The sequence below is a fragment of the Sorex fumeus genome, unplaced genomic scaffold, assembly GCF_029834395.1.
Source record: "Sorex fumeus unplaced genomic scaffold, SorFum_2.1 ptg000006l, whole genome shotgun sequence".
Classification (NCBI taxonomy): domain Eukaryota; kingdom Metazoa; phylum Chordata; class Mammalia; order Eulipotyphla; family Soricidae; genus Sorex; species Sorex fumeus.
Genome location: NW_026606063.1, coordinates 41721294 through 41736378, shown reverse-complemented (window position 1 = coordinate 41736378; position 15085 = coordinate 41721294). Strand labels below are relative to the sequence as shown.

Below are 15085 nucleotides of genomic sequence, written 5' to 3'. Positions count from 1 at the left end.
TGTATAGAGAAATGTATGGCTAGCATCTAAATATACGTGATTTTCTATAGAATCAACAACAACCAACAACAACCAAAAAAAAACCCCATAGCAACAAAAAATAATTATAGCAATTAAAAATGCCAGGTAGATCATCTTACTTCATGCAATAAGCCAATGAAAATAACAGACATGTAGTGAAGAGTGAAACAGCAACTATTGAAGAGAGCGTGGCAGGAACTAGTGCACATTATCATTTTCCAGATCTTTCTTCCCCAGGTAAAGCTATTAATCACTTTTTCTGGGTTGTTAAAGTATGTACAGACTAGTCTTAATTTAACTTTCTACAAAACTTCTTGGAATTATGACATAAAAGTTAGTGTATCTAAACTGATTTAAAAATTATTTAAAATATCAAAACTGTGCATACAAAATGAAATGAAGGATAGTGGCAAATTTGTTCATTATCTTGCAACAAAACTTCTCTAAGCTTTAAGTCAGCAGAGGTGATCAAGCTTAGCCCACACTAACTCTGGTGTGAAAGCCAAGATGCTCACATCCCTTACCACAGTCCAGCACTGTTCCACCTGCTGCCAAGACTGGACTACCATACACCCAAAACTTCTTTCTTAAAATTAAGTTTTCAGACATTTCTTGATCAGGATAAAATATGGTATTTTGGCAATTCTGTGCTCCTAACACTAGAATTCTGACATTTCAAACAGATTGTCACTGATGGGTTTTCCCCCCACACCTTTTTGCTCACTGTCAAAGTCAAAAGTTGATACCTGGGCTGGAGTAGAGGACACAGCATGTACATATGAGGCCCTGGGTTCAATCCCCAGCATTATATACTCCCCGAACCCAGCACTGTTAGCAGTGGCCCCCACAACAATGAAGAAAAATTTTAGGGGACAGAGGCCAGAGACAGAGTACAAGGGCCTACATAGGGCACTTGCCTTGTATGCACTCAACCTGGGCTCGCTCCCTGTCACCTCATATGGTCCCCTGATCACCAACAAGAGTGATCCTTGAGCACAGAGCCAGGAGTAAGTCCTGAGCACTGCCAGGTATGACTCCCACCCAAAACCGGAAAAAAAAAATAGATAAAAATAAGCCTACTTGTAAAAACTAATATTGTGTCTATCCTCTAAAACATGTCTATTAAGACTTGACCTCTAGAACAGGGAAACATTATAGAAAAGTAAAACAGATCAGTGTTTTCCAGGGGTGGAAAGGAGGCAGAGTTTACTACAAAGGGACGAGAGGGAACTGGAGTGGGGCAATGGGGGTTGAAACTAATCTATACCTTTGATAGCAGCTGTGGTTCTATAACTCTGAATTTGCCAAGACTCAAAACCATACATCAAAACTTTATATAAAAACCAATGAACTAAAAAGTATGCTAAAGCAGTGTTTCTCAGCTGGGACCCACATGATTCCTGCAGGCCCCCAGGACATTCCAAGGGGGCTCAGATGAGAAATCACATAAACAGGGTCACGGCAGGAGACCAGGGAACCAACAGATTGGATGTGGGGGTCACAGGAAGGAAACAAGTTCTGAAGGGGGCCCCAGTCAGAAAAAGGCTGAGAAGCTCAGTATTCAAGGCACGGCTCGGCGCCTACATGTTTTAAAGAAACCCAAGAGCTTCATTAGAAAATGTCACACTGGGGCTGGAGCGATAGCACAGTGGGTAGGGCGTTTCTCTTGCTTGAGGCTGACCCCGGTTCAATTCCCAGCATCCCATATGGTCCTCTGAGCACCACGGGGAGTAATTACTGAGTGCAGAGCCAGGCCAGGAGTAACCCCTGAGCATTGCCGGGTGTGACCCAAAAAGAAAAAAAAAAAAAGAAAGAAAATGCCACACTGGGGCACTCCTTCTCTAAATATCACTTATTTCATTCTTCAAGTAACAAAGCACATTCAATTACACTATTTAGAAGAATTTGAGGTATCAATTGGTCTACTTTAAATAAAAAGAACATGAATGCTCTGTCTGGTATATGACTTCCTCCAACTTAAGCAGTCCACAATTATTTTCGTTTCACTCTATTTGATCAATTGGAACATCTGGAGAAAAAGAGCAAACACCTGAGAGTTTCCCTAGGGCTCCCCCTTTCCATCTCCTCTTCTACGCTACTGCAACTCAACAGAATCACCTACTAACTGCCTACTAGCAGAGAAATAAGGACTAACTAAAACAAGTTACATCATCTCAAAGAGAGAAAGAAAGGAGGGGGGGGGAGAGAGAGAGAGAGAGAGAGAGAGAGAGAAAGGAGAGAGAGAGAGAGAGAGATCATGAATTATACATTAAAAATGATGTGGGTTTCAATTCTTTGGCATGGACTGCTTTAAGCAGTAAGTAAATGGAAAAGCACACCGTGTTGTTTTTCTAATCCTGTCAATGAAACAATCCAAACTTTATAGCTAAAAGGCCTATCAAACTTTAGGTAAGTGAGAAAGTACAAATAAACCTTAAATATAAATAATAGAAATAACAGTTCCAAATGCAAACAAAGCTAATCAAGACATTAAATGTAAACCTAAAAGTAAAATATCATACAAAAAATAACGATCATTCAAAATTATTTCAGTTAAGTTAGTAAATGATTCAAATTCTGCTACTGAGTGTAATCCATAATAGCCTAGTACATAATGTTCTTGTCTTAATCTTAGTTATAATAATGTATTCTAATTACATAGTGTTAATTTAAAAACAGAAAAAAATGTTATAATTTTCAAGTATTTCATCAAATTTCAAGATACTTTAAAACAAATTACTAAAAGCAGTTTTCTAAATGCCAAAAGCAGACAGACAAAATATACTCTGCAAATTAGGAAAATGTCAAAATTATGTTTCCCCATAATAAGCACATTTTTAGAGAAGCCCAGCACATTCAATCACTCCAAGAACAAAGAATTAGTAAAGAATGAACAAAAGAGGATAAGATTCCTCCCCATCCATGCAGAGTGCATTTCCCACCTCTTTCTCCCTGTGATCCCCACCGTGTGAATTTTGATCCAATCTGAGTCCTAGCTAAGGATATACAACAGAAAAAAAATCTACTCGTCAGAAAAATCATAAAAACAAATCCTTTTCATGTCTAGACACACTACGTATATAAATGGATATGACTAAAGGGGAATCGATTCCAACTTAAAGAAAACATTCTTTACATATCTACTGCACTCAAGTTACACATTTCCCCCAGGACAAGACATATGAATAGTTTTTACCTGTTCTGTAGAGGATTGGAATGTGATCAGTAGAGAGTTTGTGTTCACTTCGTACACCAATCAACAGAGGACTACCACGTCTATTATCATAAAATTAAAAAGAATTAAGTCATCTTTACAGGTAATGCAGGGATGCTAAATACTTCTAACTTGATGAAAATTTAAACATTTAAATTTTCCACATAATTTCAGATTTTTAATGATATGCAATCTTCCCCAGTTGCAGATTTCTCTTTTTTATTTGAACACAACTATTTCCATCCTTTTACATATACTTTCACAGCAGTGCTAAGGGCTCAAATATAAGATCCCATTTGAGTCTGAAAGTCTAAGATATTAACGTAGGCCCATTACAGAAAGAAAAAAAAATTACCAACCAACTCCTGTTCTCAACAATGTATTTAGAATTTTTTTCCCCTTTTAATGCCAAATGGATTCTTTCTTTCAACTGAAGACAGAACTCTGGTGAACATAAAAAATCTCAAAAGTCATTTAAAACAATAAGGTGTTTTATATATATATATATGTATATATGTATATATTCTCAAAATAAGATGATCCCTTTCACCTAGGCTATGCTCACATATTAAAGTAGCTCTCTTAGGGGCTGCACAGCACAGCAGGTAAGCTACTACTTGTTTTATGTGGGCGCAACCCATGTTCTATCTCCAGCACCCCACAAGGTCCCCTGAGCACTGTCAGGAGTGATCCTGAGCATAAAGTCAGGACTAAGTCCTTAAATTCAGCTGGGAATGGCTCAAAAGGCACATCAAAATAATAATCATGATAAAAATTAAGTACCACTCTTTTCCCAAATTTTAGAGTTCCTCATTGCTCTGAAAAAGGGTTTACTTTTTTTTTTTAAAGAAGTTCATGGTTAGACTTAATGTTCTAGCAAAAGCAGTATTGGTAAAATTATCTAGAATTCTGTCTAGAATAAACACTTCAAAAAGATAATATAAAGTGGAGGAAGTCAATGTATGTTTTGGACCTGGAATTAGAAAGTATTCAATAGGCTAATTCACAATGCAACCATGGTTTCCCACCACAGACAAATGCCAAAATGTATTTTCTCTATTAAAGAATTCTTTTGGGCTGGAGCAATAGCACAGCAAGTAGGGTGTTTGTCTTGCATGCAGACGACCCGGAAGACCCGGGTGCAATTCCTCCACCCCTCTCAGAGAGCCCGGCAAGCTACCGAGAGTATCTCACCCGCACGGCAAAGCCTGGCAAGCTACTGTGATATATTCGATATGCCAAACACAGTAACAAGTCTCACAATGGAGATGTCACTGGGCCTGCTCGAGCAAATCGATGAACAAGGGAAGGACAGTGAAAGAATTCTGTTAAATGATGGGGCTGGAGCAATAGCACAGTAGATAGGGTGTTTGCCTTGCACACGCTGACCCGGGTACGATTCCCAGCATCGCATATGGTCCCCTGAGCACCGCCAGAGTAATTCCTGAGTGCAAAACCAGGAGTAACCCCTGTGCATTGCCGGGTGTGACCCAAAAAGCAAAAAAAAAAAAAAAAAAAAAAAAGAGAAAAAAAAAAGAATTCCGTTAAATGAAAGAAAGGTGAAATATGATAAGAAGTTTGTTCAAATAAGTACATTCAATAAGGGTATCTTTAAGAAAGAATAAAATCTTGATAGTTGAAGGGTTATTTATAGTACATAAACAATAAACTTGCAGTTCAAATGTCTCAAAACACATTATTAGTCACAATTGAATTTATATGTACCTTGTGCCAACTGCTTGACCAGGAAAATGAACACTTTTAAATACAAGTGCAAAAGCACCTTCCTACATAAGGGGGAAAAATGCATTAGCAATATTTTATCACATTCAATTATCAAATGTTTAAAAACTACTGGCTTCAGAACAGAAATTTTTTGTTCATCCATTGCTCTTTTATGCTTATTTATAAAAGAATCTATGTTCTAGGTATATACACTAGAGATTTGGTATACTCAATATTGGCTTTTTAATCAAACCCACTTTTTAAATATGTTCAATAGATAACATTTCCACAATAGACTATTTTAAAATTTATTCTTGGATATGTTACCAATATTTCTCAATAGACACAGCTGATCTCCATTAGTGAAAAAGGACAGAAATAGAAAAGACACCAAGCACAGTATCTAAAACCTGTTATCTAGTAATTTTATAATACTTTTAATTTTTGTTTGGGGTCCACCCAAAAGTGCTCATCAGGGCTTACTCCTGGGTCTTTGCTCAAGGATCACTCCCGGTAAGCTCAAGCGAACATATGAGATGCCAGGGATCTGAAGGACCCAGGCCGGGCACATGGAAGGCAAGAACCCTACCTGCTGTACTATTGCTTCTGCCCCAATTTTACACGACTGTTAACTTTTACATGCTTTCATTCTTTTTTGACCTTTATATTAAAGGTAAAAATTTATATGATCACAATTACTGGCATTTACACACTGCCATTCCCTCAACCGAACATCCTAAGTTACTGGGAGCTGAAGAAATAAAAACTGAACTCTGGGGAGCTTGGTGACAGCTCCAAGGGATGGAACACAAGAACAGGCACCCCGAAATCCCAAGGACCATGAGGATAAACTCCCAAGCACCAAACCAGGGTGGCTCCAAATACGGCCAGTGTGGCCCCCAAACAAAATAAATGAGTAAATAAGGGACTGGAGGGTATCTTCCTTACACTCGGTCAACCTGGGTTCAAACCTCGGCATCACCTATGGTCCCCAGAGCACTGTCAGGAGTAATTCCTGCATGTAGAGCCAGGAGTAACCCCTGAGTACTGCTGGGTATGGCCCCAAAACAAAAAAAACAAAAAAATGAATAAGTAACAAAAAGTAGGAATATGAAGGAATTACCACAGAACACAAACCAGGTTATACAATGAACAGGAAAAAGAAGGGGTAGGGTGTGGGTAGGACATGACTTCTGCCTGGAGCACATTACTACTCCAATTTCCCAATCCCTCCTTTTGCGGCAGAAGGTGAGGGCTAAATTTGGGCAAAGAAAAGCAGCAAAGGCCTTTTAAATAGAAAAGCTAGAATTCTGAGTGTCGGGGGAAAGGTGTGGGCATTACTATGCCTTTGGAATTCTTTGGATCTCTGATGTCTTAAGTCTTCTGTTAGGCAACTGGCTGGGACCACAAAGGCCACTCGAGGATGAGGGGAGCTCAAAGGCAGAGTGCCTACTCTGCAAGCATGCAACAGGTGCAACACGAGCTCGATCCCCAGCAGCACGCCACAGGGGCCAGTGTGAACTCCAGTGCTCTGCGGTTTAGAATCCCCAGAGCCACGAGTGTGTGATACTGAGCTCAGGAAAGTACTGAAGTACAAAACAGATCAACCCTCAAACCATGCATGCAAGAGCCCCTGCACCTTCATCCAACCTGGCCACCCAGCATCCCATATGATCCCCAAGCACTTCCAGGAGTAATTTCTGAGTGCAAAGCCAGAAGTAACCCCTGACCATCGCTGAGGTGTGACCCAAAAAATAAAAAAAAAAAGAATATTACTCTTCTGGGGCCAGAGAGAAAAGCCATTGAAACAAATGTGCTTGCCTTGCAGGTGGCTGACCCTGTTAGATCCTCAGCACCATCTAGTCCCCCGTACTGCCAGGAGAGAACCCTGAGCACAGAGCCAGCAGCGTCTGTGAGCACCAAGTGAGACCCCTAAGTACCTGAACAAGAATAATAACAGTAACAACACTTTTCTCAAGCTGGGAAATACCTTTCTATAGAAGTAGGGGCCAACATAAATGCAAAAAGTATATGGAAAAATAAGAGTGTTCAGAGACAGACATTAACTCCTAACAGTCATGCTACCCTCATGCTAAGCGACTAGTAGGAGGACACGAGTGAGCCAGTTCTCCATGAGGAGCACTGCATACGTGCTCGTGTGTGCTGACGGTGGACTTACACATTTCAGATACCAACGTTTCAGACAAGCTGTTTGATTCTGAGGCTCTGGAGTGCAAAGCTGGTGGTTCAGTGCTCCCAGGCCTGGCCCAGCCCTGCCACACCTGATGCCCTCGTGCTTGGTAGAGGTGGGGGGATGTGGGGCTGGGGGTCAAATTTGGCATCTCACATAGACCAGGCAGGTGCTCCATTCCATTGAGCCCTAGCCCAAGGCCCAGGAGATTATTGTTAATCCTCATAACACAAAACAACTATAAAATAAAGGTCGAGTTGTTTACACGTATGTGGAAAGGAAAGGATGACCAAGTCAAATTATAGGGTTTCAGAGTTACTCAAGTTGATCATATAAAATATGATTCTATATATATTCAATATATAATGTGTGTCTATATACATACACATATAGACACACACATATACACATATATATATATGAAATAGAAGTCAAACTAAGCATAGATTCTGCTGATTAAAGTTACTTAAAAGTTTATGCTAGTCATTGCTGGCAAAAATTATCTTTGAAAATACAGTTTAATACCAATTGCTGGATAACTCTCTCCACCAAGGTTGTGAAGCTGGTATCTTGACTTTCTCGATTGTCATACATGTACTTAACGAGCTTGGCAATGGTCTCTGTGTCTGTTTCAGACTCAAAGTCATAACCTTTGCTTTCCTGTAATTTAAAAGAAAAAAAGGAAATATTCATGACATTCAAATTTTTTCTACAGAATCTTCTTCCTCAAAAGAGTGGGTCAGGGGGCTGAAGCGATAGAACAGAGGGTAAGGTGTATGCCTTGCAAGCAGTCCACCTGGGTTCCATCCCTAGCACCCCATATGGTCCCCCGAGCACTGCCAGGAGTGATTACTGAGTTCAGAGCCAGGTTGTGCTCTAAGCACTGCCAGCCATGGCCCTCAAATAAACAAATTAAAGAACAGGTGGGCTGGAGGTGTCAAGTGGGATCTTGGACACATGACTGATGGTGAGGGGAGGTCACTCACTATGTCCACCAAGACCACTGTCAGTACCACTGTAAATATATTTACTATAATTTTGAAATTTTTTCTCTAATCAACATTTAGTATTTGAGGACCACCATCTTCCAATATCCACTGTCCAAAATGAAGATCACCACCTGATGACAGTTCGTCTTCAAAACAGGTGTGACTGTGCACATTTCATAACCACATGAACAGTGAGCCACCTGTGCACTGAGCTTCACATCATTAAAATGTGGAACATGAAACACTAATTTCGTCATGAATGATTCTTCCTTGGTTGAAACTGCGTTGTCTGATACAGCCATGTATGTGTCTATTCAAATTTCAAAGGGCATAAAACTTCTAATGCAGTGCCTCAGCTGTCCGAGTCCACCAGCGCGCATGGACAGTCGAGGGTCCCTCGCTGCAGGAAGTGGGCAAGGAGCGCCTGAGAAGGCCCAAGGGAGCGCATCATCCTGACCACCATCACACGATACAGAGCAGCTGATGCCAGGTGCCTTCCTTGTTCCCGCAAATGGTCCTTCTACAGCCTAGAATCTTTCTTACTTTGATTTCATTTGTGTTATTCTTGTGGTGTTGGTCCCCACGGGAAACAAGGCGATGCACAGTAGTAGTTGCCCAGTGCCACGAGAGGCAAGTGTTCACCACCTGAGCCGCAGCTCCAGGTCCCGCCTAGAATCTTTTTGTTTCGTCTTGGTTCAGCTTTGGTTTCGGTTTGGTGAATATATGGGGAATGCATCCAGCTTCATGCTTGAGGAGTACTTTCAGCAGTGCTCAGGGGGGCAATATAGGGCCAATGATTGAACAGAGACTATCCACATGCATGGAAAGCACCTGAAGCCCCATACTCTATCATTCCAACCCCCCAAATCTCTTTAAAATGGCAAGCAAGGCCTCTCACAATGATGTCCTCCCACAATTCTGATTCTTGGGTGGGGGGAAGGAAACTGGGTTTCTGTGCAAGGCCGGGAAATGTGATGAACTCAGGTCCTCGGATGCCAGGGATACCTGGGCCACCATGGTGAACTTGGGATCCACCAGGGCTGCATCCAGCAATGCTCAGGGACCAGATGGTACCAGGAATCAAACCTGGGCCTAGAATGCATCCTAACCACTGTACCTCCCAGTCTAATTGTGTTTTGAGTTTTGGGATCATTCATAATAAAGCCAAAGAACTTTTTATTTTTCCATTCAAGAAATAAAACTTGGGCCAGAGAAGAGAAACTGAGAACAGGTCTTTAGTAGAAAGTATATCACGATGGGAGGTGGGGGATGAGGAGGGGATAGGACAGGATGAAAGGTGGAGGGGAGGAAGGAGGCACTGGGACAATGGTGGAAGGATGCTGACACTCTGGTAGTGGGTGTGCTGTTGGAATGTTTCATACACGAATCCCTGTCACTACCAGTACTGCCAATCACAGTGCTGAAAATAAAATTGACCAAAACACCAAGGCCAGAGAGATACTAACTACAGTGGTGAAGGAGCTTGCCCTGCATATGGCTGACCCAGCTTCGATTGCTGGAGCTGCATTTGGTCCCCCCAGCACCACTAGGAGTGATCCCTGAGCACAGCTGGGTATGATTCCCTGCAATTTCCCTCCCCTCCCCCACCTCCCCACCTCAAGAACATTCTCAGGGAACTGAAGATGTGGTTCAGTGGTACTGCACATGCCTTGCATGTGTGAGGCTGTGGGTCCATTCCTTGGCACTAGGGAATGTTCTCAAAGCGTGTTGGCTTGTGTGTAAACAAACCTCGGTGAGCGCCACTGGCAAGTATGCACAGCGTGACCCAACGTGTGGTCCCCACTGAGCACTGTGTGCCACCCCTGAAGGAGGGAGGAGACAGGGAGTCATTTTTTAAAGATATTCATAAAAGATAGGTCTGATGTCTTTTCACTTACCAAAAACTTTTTCAAGTCTTTGTAGTTGGTGATGATTCCGTTGTGAATAACAATGAATTCTACGAGATCAAAGCATTGATGACAAAAAAATTACAGGTCTGGCAAATACTGTGAGACATTTGTTAACAGTCTTCTGAAGTCAAGAAGTTTGTCGCATGTTATCCTTCCAGATAATTAAGTAAAGGCCCTCCCGTTGATCATCGATTTGCTCGAGCAGTACTATCACTCTGCTCTCTCTGAGAATAGGTAAAAAGGTAAGGTAAAGGCCCTCCCGTTGATCGTCAATTTGCTCGAGCGGGCCCAGTAACATCTCCATTGGAGACTTTGTTATTACTGTGTCTGGCATATCGAATACTCTCGGTAGCTTGCCGGGCTCTCCGAGGTAGCTTGCCGGGCTCTCTGAATAAACTTAACTAAAGGGCTGGAGCGATAGCACAGCGGTAGGGCGTTTGCCTTGCACGCAGCCAACATGGCCAACCCGAGTTCGATTCCTCTGCCCCTCTCGGAGAGCCCGGCAAGCTACCGAGAGTATCTCGCCCGCATGGCAGAGCCTGGCAAGCTACCCGTGATGTATTCGATATGCCAAACACAGTAACAACAAAGTCTCCAATGGAGACGTTACTGGGCCCGCTCGAGCAAATCGATGAACAACGGGAGGGCCTTTACTTTATTTTATCCTTCCAGATATAATCAACTATCATTTCTTATCATAGTCAGATTTTCCTCAAATAGATGACACTATGTTTTATGTGGTCTGCTGAAAACACGCAGTGGGTAGAGTAGAGAAATACATTAAATTGGGTCCTCTGGACACCAGTTTTGGTTGTGGCTAAACTTCTGTCTTCTATCGCCATAGAAAGTCAGGCAGTTCCTGGGCCTGTCTCCTTATTTACAAAATGAGAGGGCTGAACTATTTACGGGTTATTCTCGCTTCTTTGTTCATTCATTCTAATTATGCACAGAACATTCCTAAATTTAAAGAGAGAGCCTTTCACACAAAAACAATGATCTGATTTATACGGAATGTAAGAACTAAAACTAAAGAAGTTAATAAGAAAAGCCAGACACTGAGAAATAACTTAGCTGAGATTAATTCCTAGAATGTCAGATACAAGAATGTCAAAATAGAATTCCAGGATCAAATAGATAAGATAGTGGGACTATTTTAATCTTTTTTTTGAACGATTCAACAGTTGACAATGTGGCCACTAACAGTGCATGTAAACATACCAGAGTGGATTTATTATTTAAAATTCATATTCAGGGCCAGAGTCATAATACAGTGGGCAAGGCACTCGCCTTGCATGCAGCCAACCAGGGTTTGATCCCAGGCACCACCAGGAGTGATCCCTGAGCACAGAGCCAGGATTAAGTCCTGAACACTGCGCAGGTGTGCCCGCTCCCCAAAAGAAAATAAATTCATATTAATTCAGCACAGCGGGTAGGGCATTTGCCTTGCAAGTGGCCAACGTAGCCGACCTGAGTTCGATTCCTCCGCCCCTCTCAGAGAGCCCGGCAAGCTACCAAGAGAGTCTCGCCCGCACAGCAAAGCCTGGCAAGGTACCTGTGACGTATTCGATATGCCAAACACCGTAACAACAGATCTCACAATGAAGACGTTACTGGGCCCGCTCAAGCAAACCGATGAACAGCGGGAGGACAGTGACAGTGACATATTAATTCAGAAGGAAAATTATCATGAGGCCTTATACTAAACTATCATAATTTTTGTAATATAATATTTGACATTTTGATTTCACAGTAAATGCATCTGAATTCAATATAAACCAAATAATAAATACTTCCACTAAATTTTTATGAGAAAAGATGGCACCACACAAAAAATAAATCCAAGAGAAAAACATATTGCTAGAACACAGAGAAACAAAAATAGCAACTGCTGATATAAAGAATTACAGTCAGAATTCTCAAAACTTACTCAGATGTAAGTTTTCAGAAGTGGTTTAATAAGATCTTGTCAGTATTAAAATGCTGAGTGAATCAGCATTAAATCTGACTCAATGTTAAAAGACGGTAAAGGGATATACCAGATAACCTTTCAGTATCTGTAGTACAAACCACAATGCCCCAAAGGAAGGGGAAGGGAGGGAAGGAAGGAAAGAGGGGGAAAGAGAAAGAGAGAAGAAAAGTGCCTGCCATAGAGGCAGGCAGGCGGGAGGGGCAATGATGACAAGGAACCTTGGGGACACTGGTGCTGGGAAATGTACATTGCTGAAGGGATGGGTATTGGAACACTGTATGACTGAAATCTAATCATAAACAGTTTTTTAAGGGTCTATCTCACAGTGATTCAATAATAAAATCTTTAAAAAATCTGACTCAATAAGAAGTATGTGAAGCAAGAGAACCCTAAAAAGTGCAGACATATATGCATAATATGTATTTTACTTATTTTTAAAGATGAAATAAACTAAATGACTATTTTCAAGGAAAGGTGGAATAAGAAAGAAGAAATAGAAAAAAGAGGTGCAGTAGCACTGAAACATAAAACAATGGTTTCAATACTATTATAGACCACGATGCCACAATTAGAAAACCTGATTTTAAAAAAAGAACGGGGGGCTGGAGTGAGTAGGGAAGGTGCTTGCCTTGCACATGGCCAATCTGGGTTCGATCCCTGGCATCCCATATGATCCCCCAAGCACTGCCAGAAGTAATTCCTGAACAAAGAGCCAGGAGTAATTGCTAAGCATTGCTGGGTGTGGCCCAAAATGAAAGCAAAAAAAAAAGCAAGAAGGAGAGAGAGAACAAAAGGGAATGCCCTGCCACGGGGGGCAGGGTGGGATGGGGGGGTGGGGGGTAGGAGGGATACTGGGATCTGTGGTGGTGGGAAATGGGCACTGGTGGAGGGATGGGTATTTGATCATTATATAATTGAAACCCAAGCACAAAAATTTGTAAGTCTACAACTGTACCTCATGGTGTCTAATAAAAATTTAAAAATTTTTTAAAAAAAGCAAGAAGGGAGGGAGGGAGGGAGGGAGGGAAGCAGGGAAACAGGAAGGGAGAGGGGAGAGGGGGAGAATGCTCAGAGGGCTGGAGCATAGGTCTGTGTGCATAGGGGTTGAGGTTCAAGGCCCAATTCAAGGTGTCCCAAGCCCCAGTGGGGACAGTTCTGGAAAAGACTAGCACCACTGGGGAGGCCACCAAAAAAGAATAAAATAGAGATTAGATTTTTGGTCTGCCTTGTTCTACAGACATGAAGTCAGATCTACACAAATATTTTGAACAGTTTTAAATTAAGTTGATTTCCTCAAAAAGAGAATCAATCCTTAAAAAAAATTAATGAAATGTATTAACAATGCTGCATCTGGTTGGTAGCACAATCACATACAGAAGGAATATTCCAAGTAACTTTCAAACACAGTAGTTTGTCTATATATCCCTAGAGAGATATCCCCTATGGACAAAAAATACACTAATCACAATAACAAAAAGAATAAAAAAACAATAAACATACTGTTATAACAGTACTGGTCTCACATTTCTGTATTATACATATCATGTGGTAAATCAAATTGTTGCTGGTATTAAAAGAGCTTTTAATGTGTGACGAAAAGGAAATACATACATCAGTGAGGTTAAGTAAATGCCGTAAAGCTCTGATGAAAATGTTTGTGCATACATATAGGAAAGGAAGAGGTCAAGCTATCACGATTTGTGGTTGATATGATACTAAGAAAATCCTAAAGACTCTACAAAAAAGCTCCTAGAAACAATAGTCTTGTATAGTAAAGTGTCAGGCTACAAAATCAACACCCAAAAGTTCATGGCTTTCCTATATACAATGAAAGAGAAAAAAAGAGATATAAAAAAAAACCAATCCTGTTCACAGTAGTACCTCAAAAAAATCAAATACCTCGGAATCAGCTTAACTAAAGAGGTGAAGAACCTATACAAGGAAAATTACAAAACATTACTTGAAGAAATAAAAGAGGACACTAGGAAATGGAAACACATCCCCTGCTCATGGATAGGGAGGATTAGTTAACATTATCAAAATGGCAATGCTCCCCAAAGCACTATACAGATTTAATGACATTTTTCAAAGAAATAGACAAAACACTAAAATTCATATGGAACAATAAACCTCCATGAATAACTAAAGCAATCCTTGGTAAAAGAAGATGGTGGCATCACCTTCCACAACTTCAAACTGCACTACAAAGCAGTAGTAATTAAAACAGCATGATATTGGACTAAAAACAGACCCGCAGACCAATGGAACAGAGTTGAATATTCAGTCACAGACTTTCAAGCGTATGATCACTTAATCTTTGATAAAGGAACAAGAAATGATGAATGGAATAAGAAAAACCTCTTCAACAAGTGGTGCTGGGAAAACTGGACAGCTACCTGAAAAAAAAAATGAATTCTGACCTCTCTACAATGCCAGGCACAAAAGTCAGATCAAAGTGGATTAAAGATCTCAATATCAGACCTGAATCCATAAGGTACATGGAAGAAAATGTGGGCAGAACCCTCCACGACACTGAAGCTAACCGCATCTTTAAGGATGAAACACCACTGACCAAGCAAGTGGAAATGAACATAAACAAGTGGGACTACATTAAACTAAGTAGCTTCTGCACCTCAAAAGAAACAGTGATCATACTACAGAAAGAGTTCACAGAATGGGAAAGAATATTTACCCACTACCCATCTGAGATGGGATTAATATCCAGGATAAACAAGATATTAGTAGAACTGTAAAAGAAAAAACCTCCAACCCCATCAAAAAATGGGGAGAAGAAATGAACAGAGCTTCCTCAAAAAAATAAATAAAATACACACACACACACACACACACACATACACACACACACACACAAATGGCCAAAAGACACATGAAAAAACTGCTCTGCATCACAAATTATCAGGGAGATGCAAATCAAAACAACAATGAGATATCATCTCACAGCAGAGACTGGCACACATTCAAAAGAACAAAAGTAACCAGTGTTGGCGTGGATGTGGGTAGAAAGGGATGCTCCTTTACTGTTGATGGGAATACCAAATGGTCCAG

The 15085-nt window shown here is 41.0% G+C and overlaps 1 protein-coding gene across 2 annotated transcripts in view; it reads right to left on the bottom strand.

The window, feature by feature from the left end:
• GFPT1 (glutamine--fructose-6-phosphate transaminase 1) overlaps window positions 1–15085 on the bottom strand; it is a 71109-nt gene that overhangs the window by 28410 nt on the left and 27614 nt on the right. The window contains exons 5-9 of one of the 2 annotated variants that reach the window (XM_056123730.1): window positions 10039–10097; window positions 7677–7811; window positions 4961–5022; window positions 3218–3297; window positions 2964–3017 (exon numbers count right to left, since the gene is read on the bottom strand). In XM_056123730.1, the coding sequence (XP_055979705.1) occupies window positions 2964–3017; window positions 3218–3297; window positions 4961–5022; window positions 7677–7811; window positions 10039–10097 (390 nt within the window). The remainder of the gene's footprint in view (window positions 1–2963; window positions 3018–3217; window positions 3298–4960; window positions 5023–7676; window positions 7812–10038; window positions 10098–15085) is intronic. The other variant, XM_056123738.1, reaches the window with a different exon arrangement.